At 39.3% G+C, this 23,402-nt stretch overlaps 1 protein-coding gene across 3 annotated transcripts in view; it reads right to left on the bottom strand.

The window, feature by feature from the left end:
* The window catches only part of RAPGEF4 (Rap guanine nucleotide exchange factor 4), a 942,686-nt gene that overhangs the window by 714,113 nt on the left and 205,171 nt on the right, over nt 1-23,402 (bottom strand). The window contains exon 1 of one of the 3 annotated variants that reach the window (XM_069225353.1): nt 11,421-11,802. The exons of the other annotated variants lie outside the window; for them this stretch is intronic. Coding sequence (XP_069081454.1) covers nt 11,421-11,444 — 24 coding nt within the window. The 5' untranslated portion in view covers nt 11,445-11,802. Of the gene's footprint in view, nt 1-11,420; nt 11,803-23,402 lie in introns of those variants that run through there. 3 annotated transcript variants of the gene reach the window in all.

Genomic DNA, 23,402 nt, shown 5'->3' with positions numbered 1-23,402 from the left:
TTGTACCGGAGCTTGGCCTGTTTCCTAATCTGATTTAAACCTGTCAACTTTTGCCCATGTCAGGTCTGTATATATGCTCTCATATTGTGAGGAGATTCCTCTCCTTCCTTGTTTTCAGCATTTAACCAATTGCGGTCTAAATCTTCCTCCTCTTTTTCTTGTGAAGAAACATTTTAATGCCCCTCTTTTCCTTGCTCCTGCATCTGTGGCTGGCCCTAATTCACTTGTTTGTTATCCTGCTTGACCCTTTTCTTGCTGCTTTCCTTGCTGGCCAGCCCTCACTTACGGTACATCTCCCACAAGCTTTTGGTATCTGTGCCATCAATCTGTTCCTTATTGACACTTATTGACCTTATTGTATCCTTATTGTTCCTTATTATTCCTTCAGTAATGCCATAAGCATGTCTCTCCTAGATATTCTATTATTATCTGTGTGACCCTCAGACCTCAAGGCTCTCTCAGGTTTTGTCCAGTCTCCAAGCTCTCCTAACTCGCAAACTCACTCCAGTACACCTTTCAATCCCTGCCATGTCAGATTAATTAGGAGAGTCATTATTACCTCCTTGTAAGCAAGTCGAATAATTTTATCAGACACTGACACACAGAGTGGTCCATCTAACAGGCGGTGAGTATCACCCAGGAAAATACCAGTTTTCATTCCCTTCTCCTTAATTCTCTGCATTGCATCTTTTAACATGTACCAGGGCTTGCCATTGTGTGGCCAATCTGATTCTGTAGGATACTTATGATTACACCCCACGACTGCTAACTGTAGTAGTGTGATCTGTTGGTTACCCTGATAACCTAAACTGCTCCTCTATTATGGGATCAGTTCTAGGAGTACAAGACTTAGGAGCATCTCCTATATGTAACATTTCTCCAGAGGCTCCTGTATCAAATAATCACACCATCCATGTAAGTAATGTTTCCCCAGATCTCTGCTTGAATCGGTCTATATCATGAACTTCCTGCTGGGTGTAATCTTCAAAGGAGTGCATCTCAATCCCTCCCAGGTTCTGTGGAGTGTCCTGTATTTTCCGTCTAAGTATTGAATCTGCATGAACCACTATCTGTTTGTCTGGCTCAAGCTGGCCCCCACCTTTTTTAACTGACTCATCACTGGAATCTGAAAAATCGGTTGAGTGCCAGATAGTTCCGTCCCAGATATCTGGATCCCAATTTAACCTTCCTTTAGCAATAGCTAAATTAACTTTCTTTTGATTGACTCTACCCTTCCATTTCTGATACCTGCATTGGGCGACTCGGACAGCTGCCTTCTCGGTGACAGATTGATAAGTATCTGCTTCATCTTTCAATAACTTATTCTGACAAGACAGCATGGTTACGTTATTTTTAGCTTCAACTAGCTGCCTCTCTGATTGTTGGTTTTCGTGTTTCAGCTGGATATAGCTTTCATGCATTTTTCTATAAGCAGATAACATAATATATCCCTTATTGCCTAAAATAGATAAATTACATCCCCGTTCCAGAGGTACTTTCTGTAAACAGAGTAAAACTGTTTTTGGCTCAGCATCGCTAAGACATCCGTCCCAGCTTTCGCATAATCCTGCTCCACAAGACCATTCATTCACAAGAACAATATTGGGTGCCTTTTCCCACCCTGGTATCTCATTTGGAACCTGGGAAATCACCTTTGACTTTTTGCCAAACATTTTTCACTTTTAAATCTTTCACCTCGTATCCTGCAAATGACTACATCAAATTGTTCTGCTTTGCTCCAAACTAAGAGGGAACAAGGCTAAAGAATGCAAAGAATGCAGCACTGTTAATCTGTGTAGTGAATTTATTAAGGCACTTCCCAGGGTTCAAACATAAGTACACAAAAATATTAACATAAGCATTTAATTAGAATGCAGCAAAACGTGCAGCTTCTAAAATAATCACAGTAGTTGAACAATAATTATCAGAGAAAATGCAATATATCAACAGTGAATATGTATTCAGTGACGATATATATATATAGTTATGCATGCACACAGTAAAGCTAGATAATTAAGAATTGAAAATGCATCACCATGGGGATCGAATCCCACATCATCCTTGTCTTTTCCAATGTCAAGCTGGGGAACCTGGGACATCTGTGACAGAAGGAATTTCCCCATTGGGAATCAGATTTTCCTGAGCAATGCGTCCACCATCAGAAATGACTTCCTTCTGCCTCAGCGCCAAGCCTCCTCACCTAATATACTTTAAACAAACTTAAGAGGAAGGTTCTGGTAATCTCCCCCTCCCTTTCAGTAAGTTGTGAAATTTAAGTGCTGGCTGTACTGGGTCGGTATTGTAAAACATGCAAAGGATTGGCCAGATCCCAGGATGTAATTCCAAGACAGAGCCGTATCCTTCTCTGCCTTAAGCATTCTCGTCCTAGTACACTCTTATCAATGTTGCATCCCCCATGTCATGTTCCTTTAACCGGTGAGAAATAAAAAAAACACGTTAACAAGCTGTGGAAAAATACCTGCGCCACCGATGTGACAGCATTTGAAGCTAAGCTAAGCACAAAATGGAGTCAGTGGTCAAGATGGAATGGGTGGTTAAATACAGATAGCATTACATATCGTGTAGTATAGTATTGTTTCTGCTTAAAAAATTCTACCTTTCTTCCACTGTGTCAGCCACACAGATTGCCAGAAGAACATGGATTTATTGAGTTATTTGTCTTTAGGCAAAACAAAATCGCATTGCAATTTAAATGAAATGTTTACACATCCCATGCTTTAGGAATAAAGGAAAAGTAAAGACTAATGGAAAATCAGAAACACAAACAGGAAAAAAAGGAAGGCAAAAATAGGTGAATTAAGGTACATTACTCCAATTGTTACATTAGTTTTCTATAGAACTGTATACCTCAAACACTTATAATTTTGAGAAGTGCCTCTTGATTATTTACAGATATCATTGATGTTTATAACTGACAGAAAGCCCAGAAAAGGTTGCAATCAAGTGAAATCCTTTAACCTCGAATGCTCAAAGACAAAATAAAGAACACCCAGGGGCGTCTCTGCAATGGCGGAGGAGCGTCGCCCCCATGACCAAGAGCCAGGAAATGAAAAATAAAACAATAGTTATACTATCATTTTATTTTTCATCTGCTGCTTCAGCCAGCAGTGCAGAGAGGGGCAGGGCTGTGTCATGGGAGGGTGGGAGGAGGGGAGAGTGCACCTAAGTGCGCATGTGTGTTTCATCTCAGGCCGGCCAAACACCCATGCGCACTTAGGTTTCTCCAGCCCAGCTGTGCTTAACAGCTGGGCTGGAAAAACTGCACAGATCCCAGGGTTGTGTCTGAGCGGCAGTCTGAGCTGCTCAGACCAATCCTGGCACTGCGTTCATGCTAACTTTAGCATGAAAGCAGCACCAGGACTGCTGGGGAGCCTGTGCTGGTGTCCCAGTGAATGCTGGGACACCAGAGGAGGAGCGAAGCAGCAGGAGGAGGCAGGAGTCAGCATGAACAGCGGATAAAGGTAAGTTTCCCATTTCTTATTTTTTTTTATTTTTTCCCCATCCCCGTCATCCTCCCTCTGCCCCCCCCAACTTTGACACTTGCAGGGGCAGCTGTTGGGGACACCTTTATGAGCAATATACTCAACCTTCACGAAGACGTCTCCTTCAAGCTTATTACTCATCTCTGTCACATCATATTAGAAAACATGTATAAGACTCATTCACATTGCATTTAGCATTTACAACAAATGTACCCCATGTGTGAATAGCTCAGACCTGGACAAACACAGACCACCTGCAACTAGCTCTCACAAGGGATGCAGAATAAAACCTTATTTTCCAGAATCATATTTCAGAAGACTGATCTGAGCACTGGTCATCTCACATTTGGAGGGTGACAATGTGCTATTCGCTGTCATACACCACTCCACTTAAATGCTTCTTACATGCCATTGTACACCACATCAAAGGCTTAAACAAGTAAAATTAAATTACTATCTTAGCCTGTATAGCAGCCTCTGAAAAGTGTTTTACAGGTCCCTACTCGCTTCAACGGACAAAATAGGTATATAAATATCACTCCCATCCTGACAGACCTGCACTAGGCGCTCCCTCTGTGCTGGTAGCATCTTCAAGGCCAGCTGCACCACCTATAAGGAATCAATCACTGCACCTGGAGAATGCCAGAAAACACGTTTTCCCAACCTAGGCACCAAATATCTGGAACAACATTCCTTCTCAATGTGAGATTGATCCCTTTCCTCCTGCGCTCCTCAAATGGCATCTCTTCAAACATGCCCCATATACAACTAACAAGAAACTCCCTGCCCCCTCGAACTCTGGAACCTACAATACGCAACTTCCTCAGTTAAACCACAGTTCATCTAAACTGGAACCCCAAAATCCCGTAAAAAAACAGATACTGATGGCGCATTATGTTACCGCTTCTGATACATGATACGAGTTCCAGTGGATTAGAAGGGAGTCCCAATGGAATGGCAGGTAGAGAAAGGGCAAGCTTATATATATATTTAAATAATGAAATTGGCATACATATTAATAATTTTAAGGAGTTGGTTTAGCTAGCTACTTTTCCAAGTGATCTAAAAGCTGTCGTCAAAACAATAATAGAATATACTGTATATTCATACCAAGGGTTTCAAATACAGTGGACAGAAGGCCCTTTGAATATAATTGCGCCGTATGTCTCACACAGAGACAGGTTTACGCAATAGAAAACTACATGAATAGCTCTCCTTGTTCTCTTTGGGAAATGGACAGAACAGTGACAGACAGAAGCAGCTGTCCATGTGCATGACTAACAACAATAACGGCCCGGTTACATATCAGCAGGCCTGAGTAAACCAGATTACACACATTACCTCTCTAGCAGTGACCAGGCTGTTGGTGCGCTACATCACAGCAGTAGCAGAATACAAGAGGTCACAATGATAGGCTAACCAAGCAAAAGCACGAAATCTGGCAGCTCCCACTAAGTGGATAGAGTTCTTCACCATGACAGGTGTTTATCTTTCTGCTAGAGTGCTACATGAATAACCATTTCGAAAAACAATTGCGAATATTGAGATCATGTACGAGCGGTTTAGTATCCTTTACTCTAGTTGTTAAGGCCCAGCTGTAGTCCGTATTGCGTTTGTGTTTACAGAAGGTCGTCATAACAACAAGTGCAAGGTGACCTCTGGTTAAGCTCTGCTCTGAACCATTTTGAGTCACGTCGCCAATGTTCACGGTTTAATCAATACGACTATCAACCAATTTGCCATAAAACACAGACTGTAAAATGTGTACCCACAGACCACTTCCCTCTCATTCAATTGCATCCGTTTTCGCTACAGTAAGGATGGCCCTGCCGAAAAGTCATTTTTCTTTTGCGCATCTTCACATTTAGAAATTCAGGAACACATTTTTCTAATTCATGGGAGAGCAGTCAATACCCATCATGCTGGTGGATAATGACAGAGGGAGGCAGCCTTACTCTCTGCAACAGCAATTTATTCGCTGCTTCTGTACCGGTGGTTAAATCATTTTGATGCAGCCTCCCTCAGTGCCCCGTAATAGCCACTACAAACACTGCAAGCCCGTGATAACTCACCAACTATCTAAGTGTACAGGTCTTGTTGACATAAAAACATAATGTCTTTTCAACACTGAGTCACTGTACTTTAATGTGTCATAATGCGTGCCAGAAGGAAAGGGAAGATGGCAAAAGAGAGGCCTGATCTGACGGTGTAAATTCTGTCAAAGGAAAACATGTCTTTGCCTTCTGAAAGATTCTTCCATCCAGGCTAGCATGTCCCTTTTGATCTTAAATTAGAAATGTGTAATGCTGTCATGAACAAAACATTTCCTTCTGACATTATGCACTTCAGAAACGAGTCACCGTGTCTCCACTTACAAAAGGAGCGAGACAGAACAAACCATGGATGCCACAATCAACTAAAATTGAGTTTCAGAGCCACATGGTCACTCTTGTTGTTCTGTACATGACTTCGATTTTGAAGAATATGCTTGTGTACCTTTCGTCAGTGCTTAATATCTGAAAGATTGAGAGCAGGTGCCCATGGCTCTGTTTAGTCAACCAAGGCTGGTGCTATTAAATGCCACCATGTCCAATATCAGGGATTTTTAGTCTTAAATCCACCCCAGGCCTCTTTAATCCACTACCAGACACACCCTGCCTGTTTACCTAACTCTTGCAGCTTCCTGCTTTCTCCTTTTGTGATGGTCTTTCTGTCTTTCTTTTCCTCTGTCTTTCTCCTTTGTGTGTTTTTCTCGCTGTTGGCTCTCAGTAAATGTCTGATGCGGAAAAACAATAGCCAGTCACCAAAAATGAGCGCTGGTGGCCACAACAGGCAACCACCGGATCACATTTTGCACTTTCTTGTTTTAAATTAATTGTGGTGCGCCCCCCCCACTGCATATGCTGATGACACTCAAATACTTCTCAACTTGCGCAGTGACGTGCAGTTCACAGCCAAAGGGTTCCAACATGTTGGATGCCATGAACTAAGTCCGCAGGCACTGATTAAAAGTTCAAACCTAACACTGAAATTATGAAAAGGGGTAAGCAACTGCTAGCTTTTTGCCATTTCCAGATGGAACGATGCCCAATGGTGGTCAGGTCTGTAAGGTTCTAAGCGTTACAATAAATATGGAACTGTCTTCAGCCCTTCAAGTTAAAACAGCTTCTGCATCTTGCTTTTTCCATCTAGAGCTGTTGAGGAATACTTTGCATTAAACAACATCAGAGGGCTGTGTGCCAGCTATGGTTGTAATCAGTTTCTCAATATCATTATGAAAACACCCTATATTTAGGAGCCACTCTTTGCATGCCCCCTCAATTCCTCAATGGCATAAAAGAGAAGTTCTGCCATACAACAACCTTATGTTCAGTGCATCGTATCTGGCTGGAGGCGAACCAGTTCAATCACTGATAAGAAGGTGGCAAGTCTTTTCTAAATTGCCTTCTACTCTGAAACAAAATGGTCTGAAAACTGGACTTCAAACCTTAACAAAACTGTGATTTATTCATCAAGTTGTCCATGGAGTATTGTGGGCCGAATGCTATCGCCAAGTAGCTTCTTGTGTACGTCCAATATTTCAAATATGAGATTGCTACAGACAGGACTACAATGGTCAGTCCGACCTATGAGAAAGTGTAAAAATTATGAATGCCTAAATACTAGAGACAGACCAATCACGAAGGATTACGCTATCTAGCTGAGTTCACAAGGTGCAATCGAGTCTTTTCTGATCCAAACAAAGCAACGCTTGTGGAAATTTCAAGAGACCCATACACTGTTGAGCTTTCAAAGACTGAGTCATAATAGGATGGAACGATGCCAATTTGTCTTTTGGGCTCTTTCTTGGTAATAGAATTGCTAATTGCCTTAAAGTATACAGCTGAAATCAAGTTGCTGTCAATCAAGCCCACATTTTGTTATCTGCACTACTTAGACAAGTAAACCTGCATTCTAGGCTCCACACCATTACATATAATGCACAAACAACGCCCATGTCAGTATACAATTAAGCCTGCTTTTTATGTAACACTAAATCATACATATAGTATCCTTGTCACACACATCATCATGGCCACAGCTCCTATTCAGTTGTCTTTGGAACACATCAGAATCCAAATATTTCCTTAAAGCAAATGTGCTTTCTGTCTTTAGCAAACAGTATCAATGGCAAATGCTATTGTCTAATGATATCCATAATTTAGGGAGATCCTCTGGCACAGAACTCCATCAACCACATCTGCCCTCTGCAAACCAAAAAGACATCTACGGATGTCAACAAGCCTGCTTTGTTGTAAGCAATTTCCGGGAACTATCGTTACATTAACAATTACCTTAGGAACATTTTATAACAAAGGTGAATTGCTTCATCCTTGCAGAGCATGAAAGAAAGATATCGACTCCCCACCTTATGATCTGAAGACCGGCTGGCTCCACTTCTACTTCATGTGCAAGTGAACATTTTTGGAATGTTCCGTGTCGTAAAGAAGACACACTCTGCCCTCAGGTCTTGTGCACAAAATTGAAAAAATATGTATTTCCTATAGGCGCTTCAATATTTTAGGAAAATCTGGGAGTTTAGGTAAGGAAAAACAGCAGAAAATTTAAGGCGAGAAAGACAATTTGTTTCTGAGCACAAAAATACAATACCTGTCACCACAGTGTCTCGCCTTTTATATGCACTTTGATGATTCTGCCATGATGGCTGTACAAGCACAAATAATCTGTTGCCTACCGCTCTAAAGAAGCATATGCAAATGCCTATGGTCTACCATGCATTACAAAGCATACATAATTATATAGTTTTGGAGTCAGCCACAGTGCAGAGGTATAGAAAATAAACCATCTCTACAAAACAGAATTATGATCTCCAGATCATTGTTTTGAGAACTACCGGATTCATATCTTTTTTGTCTCTGTACCTTTGGTATTATAGTGTGGGACGATTGGTAAGGGATAAAAGGGACTACAATCCCAAAAATGACATATCCATTTTTAGTCCAGCAAGTTAGCAACATCTTTGCCACAATCACATGCCCAAAGTTGGGTTGCCCCAAAGTCTTTGACATGTAGAAGTGTGGAAATAATACTTTACAATGTAATTCACGATGTAAATATTAATCTTCAGAGCAGACCTGTTAAACTCCTAGTCACCTTCTCCAGGGTCTCTACTTCAAGGACCTTGTAAAGATTCTGGTGATGGCAGCTTCAGATGATGAGATTAAATAGATTCAATGGCAGACAGTGATAAGTAAGTAGGTCTGCTGATGGCAGGACCAGACGTTTTTAACACTGTCCAGCCTGAAGTCGCAACACCACACTAAAATGCAAAAGTCAATATCACACCATGCATCCCTTCTCTCATAATTTGGCTGCATATTACAGGACCAGCTAATCATGGAGACCAACAATGACAACTCACAACTAGAAGACAGCACTCTGCTACAGATGGCACATAGGGAGTGGAAGACAAAAAAACAGTGTCTTATGAATTCTCAACCAATTGAAGAAAAGACTCCGCACTAGACTAATAGTGTCAAAAGCTCCCATAGTTATGAGGTTCATTTAAAAAACATGCAAACACAGAACCCTTGGTTTGCGGCTAAGAGTCTTGAGAGCTATCTCCACCAGGCGCACCTTCCATTTTGCGTCAACTCATCACCAGGCTTTAAATACGAAACATCACTGGCTGGGGAAAAACTGAAGAGCTGCATTCAGCCCCACCAGATAGGCAATGCACTTGCCTGTTTTATTTCACAGAAGCTCGCAACTGACAAAGGAGAGAGAAACTGGTGTACAGTCCCCTGCCCAAACTTACACCTGCACTGCCCCACTATGTCAAGACCAGATAAATCAATAATGATGAACCACAAGGAGGTGCTGCTCTACTGCTGTTGCCGTGTGTGAAGAGGGGATTCAAGGTGAAATAATAGATCCTTTCATTCACATGAATTTCGAAAACAAAAGAGCCATAGTTTACATAGAAAAATCTAACATTTTAAATTACAAATACATTTCTAGTTTTTTTTTTTATCTGCTGAAAATAGTACCATCCAAAATGAGACATAGGATTGTGCTGCACAGGAACTATGGGCCTTATTCATAAAAGCATCTAGGAGTACGTAAAGAAGTGCTCCTGCAGTACATTTGACGCACTCTTCAATAACTTTGTGAATTGGCCCCAAAACATCTAAAATGGAGATAAAATTAAAATATTCTGGGAATATTCATATACAATAAGTACAAACAAAGCAATGTTTACCACTAACGAGTTGAACATTCAATATAAAGGCAAATAAGAATACATTAAAGAGTGCTTTTGTAGTACTACTTTCCCTCTTCAGAAATTAAATGCTTCTGCGAAGCAGCCCCTATATAACAACATGACACAATGGTGCTAATGATATTGACTGAAATCAGGAAAGTATAGCCAACCTGTGTATTTTTCATACTAAAAGCACAACCATAAAAACATGCTGACATCACAACAATATTACTGGTTAAAAACTTGTGTTGAAGAATTGCTGCAATACATACTGAAACGGCCAACTCCTATGAATGGGTGCATGAATTGCGGAAGTCGGCGACAATGATGGAGGCCAGGTCTTAATATCACAAGCCAACAAAATGGCAATACATCATGCCAAGAGAGCGTCAAAGTATTTTCTGTTGAATTGAATCTGCCTGATCAAAATCAAAGGGCTTGAGCGAGCATGAAGTATGCTAGAAATGACATGCTGGGCTTTCTATCTGGTTATCTCTTCCTACCAGTAGTCATTCAGTACAAATAATATATCTCACCATAGTGCCTCTACCACAAAACTGCAGTGTGCAGTTATGGGCCAATGTCATGGGCTATTCGGTTAAACCCTTGTTGCCGGTGTCTGAAGTGACCTGAAGGTGACAAGTTTTAGTCCCAACAAGGCCAGTTCAACCTTTCCTTCTTTGGAGGCCCATACTTCGAGAATCATAAAATAACAACTAACCACTGGACTAACCATTAACCTTGGGTTCAGGAGCAGCGTGCTGCCTAGCATCAAGCGTTTCAATGCCTTGTCAGGGTTAGTAAGCACTTTACAAATGCAATTACAATACAATAATTAAACCAGGCAAAACTAGCACAGGCTATTTACAGTGCTTGCACGTCGCCAACAGTTAGGTATGTAATATAATATAACAACATGTTATCGAGGCACAATTCACTGATTTCAACAAACACCTTTATGGCTTTGAACATATGTTAAATTCTTGCTAAGGTAACATTTCTGATTAATTAATAAAATTATGTATGACGAAAGATAATTATTACAGATATATACACTACGCACACACAAAACAAAAGCATGTGTAATTTAATAAATGAATTCATACTTGTGGGCAGCGAAAAGATCATATCACACAGAAAGTGGTTTTCAGTGATATTGCCTGTTCCATTGAACTGTTTGCCTATTCCGGACAAAGAAACTCTTTTTTGCCACATTTATTGCAAAAGTTCTTCCTCCATTCTTTCCATACACCAAACAACATTGTCGCAGTCATGTGGTTCTGAGGTAAAAGATGTCAACCGTGAGCTAGTCCTACAAGCCGGATCAAGAGCACGCTGCTCTGGAGCTGAGGTGAACACTCGGTCTCAACAGTTTGCAAGGGAATCCCACAAATTTGAGAGTCCCTTAACAATTATTTACAAATGGGCGGTTCTAATTGATCATTTTAATATATTTTTCCCCACTCACAGAAGTGACCTGACAAAATGGAGGATGTTCATAAGTTTGAACCTTGACTATTTCCTTACAGCATACATGATCTCACACAACATGAATGCAACGGGTTACCAACATCGAAGTTGACAACAAACTGTCCTCCAAAGAGGTTCTTTTTTGGTGTTAGCACAGGCATGTTCATCACACAAGCACTTACCTTCAGTGAGCAGCAGTTCCCCATCCACACAGCGACTTTATCCCATCAGTCGGTGATGTCCGTAACTGGTCCAAGTAAGTGAAACCAGAAGCTGAGGCAACCACCACCAGAAGTGTGTGGCAAAAGCTTCAAACTAACATATCAGCAATCCGTAGCGTTAAGGAGTGAAGGTTTCTATGTGCTGCATCAGGAACCGAGCTATCTTTTCTACTCCCAATTTTGGTTTCTGGTAGTGTTCCACTAACAAATCTCCATCACTAGCGTAGAGACATTAAACAACTTCAATGCTGCATGCCTTCTACGTTTACCACGCCGAGCTTGCAATGCACGATAAAAACTCAAATAGCCATGTGAAAAATATACTGAAAGGGTTCTAAACTAATGGAAGTTCTTATCTCCAAATAAAGCAATGCCTTCTAAGCGCTGTCGGCAGCCATTCTTCTGAAATATGATGCGGAGCTCTGAGCAGCCTGTGAGTTGGTAAATTCACATTTTGATTCCACCAGAAAGGAAACTGTGTTAGCCTCTCTCAGGAAGCCTGGGAGATGGGATGGGCCTCTGAGCATCGCATCACACCCTGCAAACCATTTCCTTCCTGATTGGGCCTGGATTTGACATTTGTATGTTATAAGCCTTAAGGAATTAGGAGGATGCGTAATCACCACCTCCTCCCTCCCCTTTACTGGAATAAAATGTCATGTAGGTAAAGGAGCATTGTTGGAATAAGAACACTCGAGTGTTTTTCCTAAACATAATTTTTTTAATTTGTCTATCGTTCTATCCACATTTCATTACAATACTACACCATAAATAATGTAGTGATGGTTGGTTACGTTCTTTTTCTCCACGGGTTAAATTTCATAGTAGTAAGATTTATTTATCTGTGGTAGAGAATGTGTTCTGACCAGTGGAACAGGTTAAATGAAATATTAATGCTAAGGTTTCTGATAGTAAAACATTTCGGCTTTAAGTATGTGCTTATAGAGGTGGCGTGTCACCGGTCATTCGCACAAGTAATGATCTGGCCTTCATTGCACTCAAAGTCAGGTAGGAGTTTGTGTCACATATTTTCAGCGTTTTCATACACTGACTGCTTTCCCTCCAGATCCTCATTTTTGCACTGCAACACGTGTACTGCTGTACTGCACTAAAGTGGCCATTCAGCAGGATTGGCAGAATCCAGTCCCTTAAATATTAATAAGTGTGGTTATGTTTGTTAATGCCATTGAACTGGCTTCAAATGCAGGAATTTAGACCGTGGTGCTAGAACAATTTTCAGAGTGGAGATGCTGCCATCAATGTTAGACCACTTAACTCACTGGGATTCCGAAAATGCAAGCATTACACAAAGAACGAGTGTTGCAAATGAGCCACACCCGTTCAGCAGGAGAGTGGTGAGGGTGTAGCCTGTAGCTGGTATTGCATTTAGGAGCATAGGGCCAGATGTAGCAAAGGTTTTTACCCATTCTGTGTCTATGGGAAAAAGTGTTCATACATATGGCCCATAGTATCACAAACATATCACTAAAGCATGGTGTGGTAGCACCTTGTGACTTACAGACAGCACATTTCCCATTGAAATTATCACTATATTTTCACAAACATACAGTTCTATTGATAAATCCATTTAGCGCAAAAAAATTACGTGTGGAAATTGGGTTTCAGCGAATATTTATTTGCACATCACCAAGTAAATTGTCTTGCTTGGTTTTGATCCAGTTAAAAACTGTTTCCATCACAATTCAGGATGAGAAAAAAGTGTATTTGTGCTTTACTAACTATTTATTTAGAAATATTTGTACAGTTCATTTATAGGTATTCATATTTGTTTTGTGGTAAAAGAAAATGACATCCTATAATCTTTCCCTTCACAACAGCAAGGTTGTCACATAGTTCTCTTTACAAAAATCTCACAATGTGCAGTAAGAGAAAGTAAAGTAAACACCAGTCCCCATGTCAAAAGCATAAGCAGAATTTGTCAGAGGACTAGCTTAGCATTTGATCTTGCTGTTTAAACACACAGAAAATAGGATTAAAAAAAACAAAAAGTAAAGTCATCTTCTAATCTCATTCACCTTTGGAACTCCAGCATGGTTATCGGGGTCGGTGCTGCAGTACCCCCCTGAACACCTAATTCCAGCACCTATCGACTTAGCCCAGCGACGGAAAGCAGGCCTTCATATCTATATTCACATTTGCAGAATGACTGCTTTGTGGTTTTATTATTCCAGCACTTGACCCTTAACTGAAGTGAGAACTGAAATCAAAAATCAAAGTAGGCATTCTGGCAATAGCAATGCCCCTTTACACACCTCTCTAATCAGAATTGCTTGAAGTCACAAAGTGAGTCGGAAAGGCTTTTTACGACCAGCGTGTTTGAAAAGCCTGTGATATTGTGAATTGTAGACTTTGTGACCGCAAAACCACTTAGTGCATCAAGTCTTGATACTTGTGATTTTAAAAGGCTATAAGGGTTTGAAACCATGATACAAAAATTGTTTTTCACATTTAGAAACAATTTCTGTAAAACTGTGTGTTACCAAAAAGAGCTGGCCTAGTCTGACAGGCTTCAGATGCCTTGAAACAGCAAGTAGATCTAGGGCAGAATTTGATACATGTCAGGTGGGATCAATACGTGGTTACCAAAAAATGGATGCATGTCTGAATTTCCCTATAGCACCAATGGGCATTTGACTGACCTATCTTGGCATGTTCCCCATACTGCACTAATGTTGCAGAGACGTGACATGCAGTGGCGTAACAAAACTTGAAGGGGCCCACCTGCAAAGTACATAAAGGAGGAGACCCAACACAGACAGAAGCTCTCAGGCCAGAATCCCACCACCCATGCACTGTATGCTGTGGTGAGGGGGGACCCTGGAGCTCAAGGGGCCCTTTGCGCTGCCCGGGCTATTGTTACGCCAGTGGTGTCAGGCAACAGAGTCTGAACGTTAACCTCCAAGGCATGTGCAATATGTTAGAATGACTAATGAGGATATGGCATCATTCACCCTAGTCAGGTGAATCACAAAGGAGAGAAGCCGGGGCTCTTTGCCTAGACACTGCCCTTAATGTTCTCCCCACACATGTGTTTCAATATTTATTTTAATAATCAAAAACAGCCCTGGCCTCTTCCTTTATCGTGTTGCTAATTCTGCACATCATTATATGGTCCCAATTACAGGTCACAACTTTGGGAACCCATAAGGACCCCAGAAAATATTTAGCTCCCGGCCCCACAAAAGCTTCTGAGATGCTTTGTACACATTCAGCCTCCTAAAACCAGAACCGGAAGCTCCTTTCGTGAAACAATAACAATATGCACATTGCTCTCAATTTATTAGGCTTTCTTTGATACAACACCTGTATATGAAGTATGGCTTCAAAGCAATTTTGCACGCAAGAGAGGCAGAGCATACTAGCAGGCATTAATGGACGGTGCCAGCTATTAAAAACCAAAACTGCTATTTAGATTTGTATTAGCACTATGGATAGATGCAAACTGTGTAAGGAATCAAGGCTCTCAGTGTCAGGGGTGGGTTTCCCTTCTACTTTAACCCTTCCCTTTTAGTCAAACTGCTGAATGCCAACGAATCCTGATTGGGCTCATGTTAAGAAATCAGGGCACTGAGCTCTTTTTGCCCATTAAATCCATCACATCACAAATAAAAATAGAAATAATGGTGTTGATTGTTGTAGTGGGTAAATGTCAAGGCAGATTGCATCTCATGATGTATGCCTCGTGGCAAATGAAACCCAAGGCCCACTGGCTCTGACATTTCAACTAACAATACAGTTGTGTTATTGATCCAAATATTGGAAGTGGGGACAGTCACCTTGTACACATGTAAGCAGTGCTTAGGCTCATTTTTGGGGGCTGGAACGTCTTGCTCTTCATCAGGCATTGACCAAGAGCAAGAAAGAGAAAGGCAGAAAAGAAAGAAACAAGGAGGAAGAGAAAGATTTGAAAATACTGACAAAGAGAATAAGCACTGGCAAAGTCTCAGTTCTAAAAGGCTGTGCTAAATTGCATGACTACGCATTTATAAAGACTCATGCGTATGCAAGACCAGCAAGTTTGTAATGGGTTTGTACTAAATAAAAGCCATTCCAAGGTGTCCGGAGATGTGTGCCCAAGTGTGTCGTTATGAAAGCACAAGCAAGCATCATGACACGTATGTGTGCATGTGTTGTGACACATTATAGCCTTTTTAATTTAGCATTCTAACCTGACAAACGGCTACGTTAGAATGGCAAATTAAAATATAAAAAGTGAAACACAATTGCGTGAAGTGCAAAAAACTGTGAAATCTACAAAGCATAGGATTACATTTTTTTTTTTTTATTTGGTCCTAGAGAAGAGGGTCATTATTAATTTTACACACCGAAATGCTTCAGCAAGTATAACTGGCACGTTCCTTGCCACATTTGTATTTTTAAATCTAAAATATATATATTGATTAAACATTAGATAATGTGTGATGGAAAGTGCAGGTACTTGCAAATGTTTATCTTGATGCGATTCATTTTTAGTCGTGATCTAACTACTATGAAGGGGTGGCGTTAAGTGGACAAGGCGCTCACCATAAGTATAATCCTTGTACAAAAACAATCCTAAGATCGTTCTCAACATATAAAACAACATTTAAAGCACTTGGATTCCATTAAGTATACAGAAGATGAATAAGAGTCCCAGGGTATGTTCAAATTCTTCTTCTTTATTATTTCTTCATTTTCACTCCAGCCAAGCCAACACGTGTTTTGTCTGGTTTATATCTCCCCTTGACTTCCTCAGGACTTCTAAGGCTCTCAACAGTATATACAGAAATATATAAAAGTATCTATTATATCTCTTATTGTTCTCTATTTCTGTTTCCTATATAAGTACAAATGTAAAACTACACAATAATACACACAATCTGATTATGTGGTACCTGGTGGAAATCATATAAAATAGTGCTCAACACAAATTGCTGTGAATACCTTATTATTCTCCTATATACTAAGATCAAAGTCCTTAGTGTCGTATTAAAGCTTCATGTGTTCCAAAACATGCACACACAGGTGAAGTCCCTCAAACCACCTATTTAGTGTCAATATTTTTAGTGCTCCTAATATTTAATTCGCTCTGAATACAATTATACCTGCTCCAACGAAACTTCCAGATTCTGTTTTCTCTATACAATCAATTATATCATAAATTCAATTGCTCCTGTTCCAATATCATGCCTATATAATAGCCAATCGAGTTAGTTTAATAAATTATTATCTCCACTCTTTGAAGATTAATTCTAATTCTACCTTTTGTCATTGCTTACCTCCTTATCAATTTGTTGTCTTAGTATTATTAATACCAGTCTGGATGCCAGCTTTCAAGCGTATCCTGTTACATAAAATCGAAATCCTCAAGAAGTAGGCATAAGCGTAGGCCTCAAAATCTATAACAAGCGCTTTGTTATATCGCTTCATAATATATATCAAACTCACCTCAAAATAAATCTCTTCTGTGTCTTTTAGCCCCGCAAGTACATGTAAAGTGCATCAAACTGAGTACACCTCTCCCCGCTCCTTATGTAGCCCCTCCTTCATAGTATTCAACAAAGAGAGAGGACTTCCTCATTCATTACACCTTTGTCTGGAGTTTCCCAACGGAATACTTAATGTATTATATATACAAGATATTAGGGATACAGTAGCTCTTATGTCTATTACAGATTATGAGGATTTTCCAGTTACTACCTCTAGAGTATTACAGGATTTAAATATAATATCTGACGTACATGTGAGTAGTGGTCTTAGACAAACATCCCCATGGATACCCAAATTATCCATGGATAACAATATAGATGTTTTCTATAAATTGGTCAGTGAGGTTTTAGACAAAAAACTGACAACAATGTCTCAGACAAGGAGAAAATATATTTGAACTACAAAGAATAAATGGCTTTTAAAACTCTTAAAAGAGATAATGCTATAATTATAAAGAGAGCAGATAAAGGAGGAAATGTGGTGATTATGAATCGATGTGACTATGACAAAGATATCTACACACAATTGAAATCGTGGCTTGTTATGAGAGATTGAAATACAATCCTATTACGAATCTAACAAGTAATATTAATAGGATGTTAAAAACATGGTTTGAGAAACATATATTAGATGAGGATGAGTACAAATACTTACGGGTTGACCGTCCTAAATATCCTTGTTTTTATACTTTACCAAAAATACATAAGAATCTTTCATATCCCCCAGGGAGACTGATAGTATCAGGAATAGGAGGGTCCACAAAAAAAATATTAGAATTTGTAGATACATTTCTACAACCACTGGTAGCGAATCTTCCATCATATATCAAAGATACTAAACATTTGTTGAACATGCTTGTAGATATGTATTGGGAACCAAATATGTACATGGTGACATTAGATGTGGAGGCTCTATATACTAGTATGAGACATGAAGCAGGAATTAATGCTATTAAACATATGCTAAACAAGAGGTCAGCTAGTCTATTGGATCACACAGATATGTTAATAGAAATGATGCATTTTATTCTTAATCACAATTATTTTCTATTCAATGGAGAATGGTTCAGACAAAAGCAAGGAGTTGCGATGGGGTCGGGAATTTCTTCCTCATAGGCTGGTTTGAGGAGACCTGGATATGGGGACATGGAGCAGTAGACTGGCATACATATATCCTATATTGGGGGAGATATATAGATGATTGTTTTATGATATGGACAGGGACTCTGGAGAAATTAAAAACATTTTGTGACTATCTGAATAGTAATGAGGTGAACATGAAATTTACTTTTCACTATAGTACAACACATAGAATTTCTAGACGATGAATTATAAGTGGTTAATATTAGGATTGAATGTAAACTACATAGGAAACCAACATCTTGTAATTGAATACTGTATGCTACAAGTGCACATCCTGGATGTCAATTAGAAGCAATACCATATGGAGAGATAAGAGCAAGAAGAAACTGCAGTAGAGATAAAGATTTCCATGAATGTTTACATGATATGAAGAAATGTTTTTTAGCTAGAGGCTATAAGGAAGAGATGGTGAAAAAGTCTTTGAAAAAAGCATTTTGTATTTCTCGGCAACAAACATTGGGATCGACAACAAAGAAAAAATGGAGAGATAAAGAAGATCAAATAAGAGTAATTCTGGATTACACAGATAACTCAGCTACACTACTGAAAAGTATGAGTAAATATTGGCAGATCCTTGCACAGGATCAGATATTGAGAAAACATATTGGCAGGAAACCAATAGCTACTTACCGTAAAGGGAAAACATTGAGTAGCTTCTTATGTCCTAACAAATCATCAGATACAAACTGGTTAGATACACATAATAAAGGATTCTATAAATGTGGCAGTTTTGGAGCATGCATTTCAAGCAAAGAAAGACTTTTGTGGAGTTGATAATAAGATATATTAAATACAGACATACAGAAATTGTATTGTAATACCATGTACGTAATATATATGCTGATTTGCAAATGTGAACGGATTTATGTTGGCAGTACAATTTGTCCACTTAAGGCTAGAATTGGAGCACATTGGAGAGTCACAAGACAAGATGATGAAAGATATCCAACAGCAATACATGTAAGGGGGTGTAGCGCACAAAATGTACATAAAGAGTTTAAATTCTTTGGTTCTGAGCATATCAAGATAGGTCCGCGAGGAATAAATAGGGAGTTATCATTAAGGAGGAAGGAGTCCATGTGGATAATGAGATTACGAGCAGTAGAATGTGGACTGAATTCAGACTATGAATTGGAATATTTTATAGGTGATAGATAATGTATATGTGTATACCAGTGGTGATGTATGTAACACAATTATGCACACACAGGGAGAATGAGAACTCAATATAAGTTATGTAGATTGAGCATAAAAAAAGATATCATTATATAAAGTATAACATGAGATATATATATTGATACCTTTTGTGCATGGGGGACAAGAGATTTGATAGTAGATAATTACTGTAAACATAAGAGTTAGGTGTATTAATAACATTTGCTAGATATCCACATATAGTATATTTGTAGATCTAATGGCGATTTGTTTTTACAGTAATTTAATAATGATGCTCGTTTTTCACTGTGAATAAGAGACGATTGTCTATGAACACAGATATTACTTTAAATGGGAATAATAACAAAAATAAGTGCGTTCGCAGTACGGTATTATCCGATTTACCAATTCTATCTACAGAAGTATAGATAGTGAGTTGGGTTCAATAGCACACAGACTGGAATAGAGATAGTCCTCTTTCTATCTCTATGAGCGGCGAATAGGAAAAGGACTCCATTGGGAGACCCCTGACGAAGGTGTAATGAATGATTAAGTCCTCTCTCTTTGTTGAATACTATGAAGGAGGGGCTACTTAAAGAGCGGGGAGAGGCGTACTCAGTTTGATGTACTTTACGCATACTCGCGGGGCTAACAGACACAGAAGATATTTATATTGAGGTGAGTTTGATATATAATATGAAGCGATATAACGAAGCGCTTGTTATAGATTTTGAGGCCTACGCTTATGCCTATTTCTTGAGGCTTTTGATTTTACATTACAGGATACGCTTGAAAGCTTGCATCCAGACTGGTATTAATAATACTAAGACAACAAATTTATAAGGAAGTAAGCAAGTGAAAAATGACAAAAGGTAGAATTAAAATTAATCTTCAAAGAGTGGAGATAATAATTTATTAAAGTAACTCGATTGGCTATTATACAGGCATGGTATTGGAACAGGAGCAATTGAATTTATGATGGAATTGATCGTATAGAGAAAACAGAATCTGGAAGTTTCATTGGAGCAGGTATAATTGTATTCAGAGCAAATTAAATATGAGGAGCACTAAAAAAGTTTGACACTAAATAGGTGGGTTGAGGGACTTCACCTGTGTGTGCATGTTTTGGAACACATGGAGCTTTAATACGACACTAAGGACTTTGATCTTAGTATATGGGAGAATAATAAGGCCTTCACAGCAATATGTGTTGAGCACTATTTTATATGATTTGCACCAGGTACTACATAATCAGTTTGTGTGTATTTTTGTAAAGTTTTACATTTATACTTATATAGGAAACAGAAATAGAGAACAAGAAGAGATATAATAGATACTTTTATATATTACTGTATATACTGTTGACAGCCTTAGAAGTCCTGAGGAAGTAAAGGGGAGATAGAACCCAGACGAAACACGTGTTGGCTTGGCTAGAGCGAAAATGAAGAAATAATAAAGAAGAAGAATTTGAACATACCCTGGGACTCTTATTCATCTTCTGTATACTTAATGGAAAATGGGTGCTTTAAATGTAATTTTTAGTCATTGTTGTGTCTCATGTTTATTGTCTTGTATGCATTATGAATTATATGCGAGTAGGGTCAATAATTTTGTTTTATTTTTGTATATGAGTTTGTTTTCATTTTTTTCCACAGTCTGCAATTTACTCAGTTTAATTTCCCATCTAGGGGAATTCTAGTGCTGTCCTGTCTTCTTGACCCTGTACCCTTGGTGGTTTGAGGGGTCTCTTTCTTTTATGTTCTTTCATGCAAAAACTAAGCAAGTGGCCTGTCAGCAATCTGCAGCTGCCGGTCCTTCAAATAAAAATTAACATGGGCAGCAGGGCAAGGAACATAGAGGTGAGGGGAGTGAAAAGCATGTGATTGGCCGGGAAGTAGCTTCAGGTGGGTGTATGGGGTATTTACCCTCTCCCCACTGATAAATGCATTTTCTGATAAATAGTTGGGTTCAGGTGTTCTCAGTCGGGTAGGGTGAGATGTCTGTCCGGTTTGACCAGGAATTTTTACATACACACAGACAAAAACACACATACACTCTCTCCCTCTCGAACTAGAATGTCTTCAAAAATGTAGATTATTTTACAAAATATTGTTTTCTCTCACAGTGCTCCTACCAATCCTCATTCCTCTCTCTCATTTCCACTGCCCCTTTGGCCCCTTTCATGCACCCTGCTTATCGTATATTGTATTTAAACATTATATGCCAGCCTGAAGCTCAGACCCCCCAACTTCACTGACCAAGCCACGCACCTGGTGGCAGGTGGGGGCAGAACTCTTTTGTTGAACAAGTAAATGATATTGCACTAAACATATCTCCACACTCTAAGTGTTGCTAAACTTGGGCCTAATATGTCCTACATTTGGATTTGCCTCTGTCAACAGGGTGTTTGTCGTGGTAACAGGGTGAGGACCGCTTCTCTGGGGAGACTGTCAGCAAAGTACTAAAGGCAAGAGTGACTTGTTTGAAGGTTTTATGAAGAACAGCGTGTCTCCTTATGGATACTTCAAGGCCACCTTATTTTGTAACGCATTCTAGGCAAACTGCTAGGTGAGGAAGATCTCTGAGTCCTGCTGCCATACCGAGTTCCAACAATGATGGTTAGAGGAGGACAAACTTTGTGCCACTTATAATGTAAGGTTCTGATCTATCTATCTATCTATCTATCTATCTATCTATCTATCTATCTATCTATCTATCTATCTATCTATGCATTTCAAAGTTGTTATGATGGTCATTTCACATTTAAATACTAAACTTTACATTTTCATTGTATTGCCATGGACAAAATGAACACTTTAAGAGGGTACCACAATAGTTTTACATTTTTTATGGAAATTTGTGACCAAAAGGATATGACCCCTACCTCTCACTTATGGCCAATTGACATATATGTGAAAGAGGGACTACATGTGAGAGAAAGCAGATTCTCCCATTCCTTTTTATGTCCACTGTGCAAAACCAATTCACAATTTTGTAAGTGTAAATATTTTTGTTTAATTAAAACCGTAATTGCACATTATTCAATAATGAAAACTGGCCCAATAGGTACTGCTCCATCTTCGCCCTAGAAAGATACTGTAATATTGCTGCTAGTCTCACCCATTTCACTTGACACTAAGCGGAGAACAGGTAGCTAGGGTCTGAATGAACACAAAAATTGTGCCATTGTAGGCAAATATATATGTTTTGTGCATCTGCCTAATTTGCAAAATTTGAGAATGTTTTGGGATTGGCAGAGAACCAGCATTGTATTAAGTGTCCTAATTTATGTTACAAAGCGCCAAGGGTCAGATGGAATGTATACACTTTCTTACGCTTCTTAGACTGCCAGATGAATGAGTGACTCCTTACTGTAGCCACTATGCCATCTCACTAACAAAGGATGTTAAAGTTTCACAGAGACAATCAATTTGAAATACAAAAATAGAGGTGATAATCAATAACAAGGGGGTGATGAAAGTAGTGATCAATACTCTGTGCATTTGATGCCATGCATCCTTCTCAAGGTCAGGCCTCCCTTTAAATGATCTAGACAGGAAGTGACAGAAGTAAAAGGAATAAAGTGCCATCTTGGATTGGGAATTCCTGACAAACTGCAAGGAATTAATCCATCTTGGATTGGCTTCAGATATAGGGGTGACTCTGCCCTCTATTGGTCTTGTGGTGAAAGTAATTGATAGACCTAGAATCTTAGTAATTACTGATATCTTTCTCTAAGAAAAAAATCCTATACTCGTAGAAGGAAGCTCACAGCAGCATGAGATAAAAGCAAGGCAGCTGTAACATTTTCTGGACAAGATCTTGAGCTGCCAAAACCTTGGACCTGTCTGACACAGAACACAGTACGCCCTGAACAGTGACATTTTCCCAAAGCGATGAGTCCCTCCTTGACGCACACTTTGACCCAGACGAATGGCACAAAACAGGGTATCATTGTAGGGTGGAAGCACTTAATAGAAATGTAACCTTGATTTTGAGCGATAGTTTTTCTATAAAACCGTGGCTAACATAATAGGTGGTCAATATTGATGACTGTAAAGTCACAATTTCATCTTTATTTTGTATGTAATGACCAGATATATAGGTTATATATTATATGACAAAGGAGCAAACCAACAGAGATTGACTGGTTCTT

This window comes from Pleurodeles waltl, chromosome 3_1 (assembly GCF_031143425.1).
Source record: "Pleurodeles waltl isolate 20211129_DDA chromosome 3_1, aPleWal1.hap1.20221129, whole genome shotgun sequence".
Classification (NCBI taxonomy): domain Eukaryota; kingdom Metazoa; phylum Chordata; class Amphibia; order Caudata; family Salamandridae; genus Pleurodeles; species Pleurodeles waltl.
The sequence above is the reverse complement of the archived record's forward strand: the minus strand, read 5'-3'. Positions and strand labels throughout refer to the sequence as shown.